This window comes from Sinocyclocheilus grahami, unplaced genomic scaffold (genome assembly GCF_001515645.1).
Source record: "Sinocyclocheilus grahami isolate Dianchi unplaced genomic scaffold, SAMN03320097.WGS_v1.1 scaffold1158.1, whole genome shotgun sequence".
In the NCBI taxonomy this organism is placed as follows: Eukaryota; Metazoa; Chordata; class Actinopteri; order Cypriniformes; family Cyprinidae; genus Sinocyclocheilus; species Sinocyclocheilus grahami.
In genome coordinates, this window is record NW_015506337.1 from 298,549 (window position 1) to 301,393 (window position 2,845).

Genomic DNA, 2,845 nt, shown 5'->3' on the forward strand with positions numbered 1-2,845 from the left:
GTTATACGAGCCTGTTTAAATGTTGAGGGAAAAACACCAGTGTGATGGGATGTGCTAACGATGTGAGTGAGTACAACGGCAGGAGAAATGGCTTGAAGGAGATGAGATGGAATAGGATCAAGCGGACAAGTAGGAAAGGATGATTGGAAAGCATGAGTTTAGAGACTTCTGCCTCAGAGAGTGGAGAGAAGGATGAAAATGAGTGTATGTTTGCTGGTAAGATGTGTTTGACAGTTTGTGGTGTGGCAAATTGTGCCCTGAGGTTTGTAATTTTATTAATGAAGAATGTGAATGTTTTATAGGATTTTACAGCTCATATAGTATGATATAGTGAGAATATGGAGGAAAACACACTCAGTTTTATCCAGAGGCCCAAAATTAGCAAAAAAAATGCAATTTGGTGCAGATGCTGATATTTATATGGACAAAAAGTGATGAAATTATGATGCTTGTAATGTAAATCAATGAGATTTTTATAACATTATACCAGATACTTACATAAAATGATATAAATATCAGCCGTTGCTCTATATCTCCAGTAATATGTATTAGTAAGATGATATTTCAAAGATCCAAACATATAATGCGATGCAATCCAGTGCTGATTGAGAGCTGAAGAAATAAAGGCTCCTCAGAAGATGTGAGATGTTCTGGAGGCTTGTGAAGATCATTCCTCCGCTGAGGAACAGTGAAAGTAAAGCTTCTGGAAACAAACGCTCCTCAAAAGATCCTGAGGATCAGATTTGAGACTCTAAAACATGATTGATGGAGAATCAAGTAAAGCCCAGCTTCTTCAGTCCAGTAAGTGTTCATCTGGAGATATTACTGCAGTTATTCTGACCTTTACTTGATCAAAATCAGTAGATTTGACGCGTGAAGCACGAGCTGAAGCTGGACGTTTGTACAATTACACTAAAAGAGCTTTGACTGGACAAAAAAACTCTAAACTATCAATCAGACGACAGAAGGCATGGAGTAGATTGTGTGCAACAGGTTTCACAGCAACATTTTGAACATCTTAATCATTTAGAGGCCTTAGAAATTTTCGTGTCAGTTATGAAACAGGCTTTATAATGTTATGGGATTTAGATAATGGTTGGTTTTGTTCTTTCAGGCAAAATTAATTATTGTGGTTAAAAATGAATTATATTGTGATTAGGATTTTGGTTAATAATTATATCATTGGATCATTGGTATCACTGGATTTATATCATGGATAGACAGAATATATCTACTTATTATTATTATTATTTTTGTCCTTTCGAAGTTTGACATTATAAATAACCTAATTTGGTTTTGCATGGAAGAAAGAAAATAAGAGACTGACCAGATCTGAGAGTGAGCAAAACATCACTAAATGTTTATCTTTAGATGAACTGTTCCTTTGACCATGTGATCGACTGCATTACCTGAAGCTGAAGCTGGAGTTGGTGAAGTACGGTGGACTGTCAAAGTCTCTGAGATTCAGGCAGCTTCTGACGTCGTTCATGGTTGGTAAAGCCACGTTAGTGCTCTCCATGACTCCTCTGTGCAGAGATCCCTCGCTGGTCCCGTTACACAAGGTCACCAGACGATTATACTCATCCAGACTGAAAGGAAAAGATGTTACATGCTGGCATGATTCTGGATCAGCGTGAGCAGCAGGAGCGATGTAGTAGTTTTTGAGTAACTGGAGACGGAGGGTGTGTCTCATTCTGCTCCTTAGTTCAGTAGTAAGTGCACTACTCAGGGAGTCACTCATGTTTTGACCTGATCCCATTGTCAAAATACTGGTGCATTGAAAAGATTGTTCTCTAGTTCCCTAAAAAAACAAGTCGTGGAAAGACAAGTCCAATGTCAGTTTGTGAAGATTAAATCTTAAAAAGTGAATTGTTGTTGGATGATATTATATTTGTTAATTTATGTATGTTCTGCAATTGTTATATTTATATAGTAATTTGTTTCTTTCTATATTAATTTATAGTCTGAAAGCCATTATGTATAATTGGTTTAAAGCATATTTCAACTTATTAATGTCACAGTTTTTATTAGATTGAGGCCCTTGCTAATTCAAATTCATAATAATACAAATGAATCTTCCTGATGTACTACAGTGTTGTTATTGTTAACGTAAACTATTTAAAAATCATTTTCAGTAATTGAAATAAAGCTGAAATAAAATATAAATGTTAAATGAAAAAAAAAGTGGAATTAAATGTTGCTTTGGACAGGGTTATTATAGTTCAATAATAATTGAAAAAAAAATCATTATTTGAAATGAAATAACTTTTACCTAAAATAAAAGCAAATATTAAAAAATCAAACTTATTTTATTTCAGCTAGTTTCCGAAGCAACATTTCTCATTTCCATTTAGTTTACCTTGATGTACTAAAATAATTAAAAGTAAATCTGAAATAAAAATTACAACTACATAAACATTTAAAAACAACAAAAACTAATATAGATTACAAAAACAGACAATGAAACAAAAACGAACTAAAATTACAATGAAAGCAGAACATCTAAAAATCAAATCTAATTAAGAAATTAACAAAAACTATAATAGTATCTCAATGATACTAAATTTGCAACTAAATTACTAAAGTAAATTAATGCTAATGTACAAATTGATCTTCCCGATGTACTACAGTTTTGTTATTTTTAACTGAAACTATTAAAAATATAATTTTCAATAACTCAAATATATACTGAAAAATCTATATATTTCAAATGTAAAGATTAGATGAAAATTTAAATTAAAAAAACCTGTTGCAATAAATGTCACTAAAATACATTTAAAGTACTAAAATTACGAAAATTTAAACAGGAAAAAAGAAGTTAAATAGAAATATTTGAAAACAAAAA

The 2,845-nt window shown here is 32.1% G+C and overlaps 1 protein-coding gene across 1 annotated transcript in view; it reads right to left on the minus strand.

The window, feature by feature from the left end:
• Positions 1-2,845, minus strand: part of LOC107567421 (L-dopachrome tautomerase-like) — a 12,702-nt gene that overhangs the window by 4,257 nt on the left and 5,600 nt on the right. Inside the window, exon 5 of the mRNA XM_016253098.1 lies at positions 1,410-1,589. Coding sequence (XP_016108584.1) covers positions 1,410-1,589 — 180 coding nt within the window. The remainder of the gene's footprint in view (positions 1-1,409; positions 1,590-2,845) is intronic.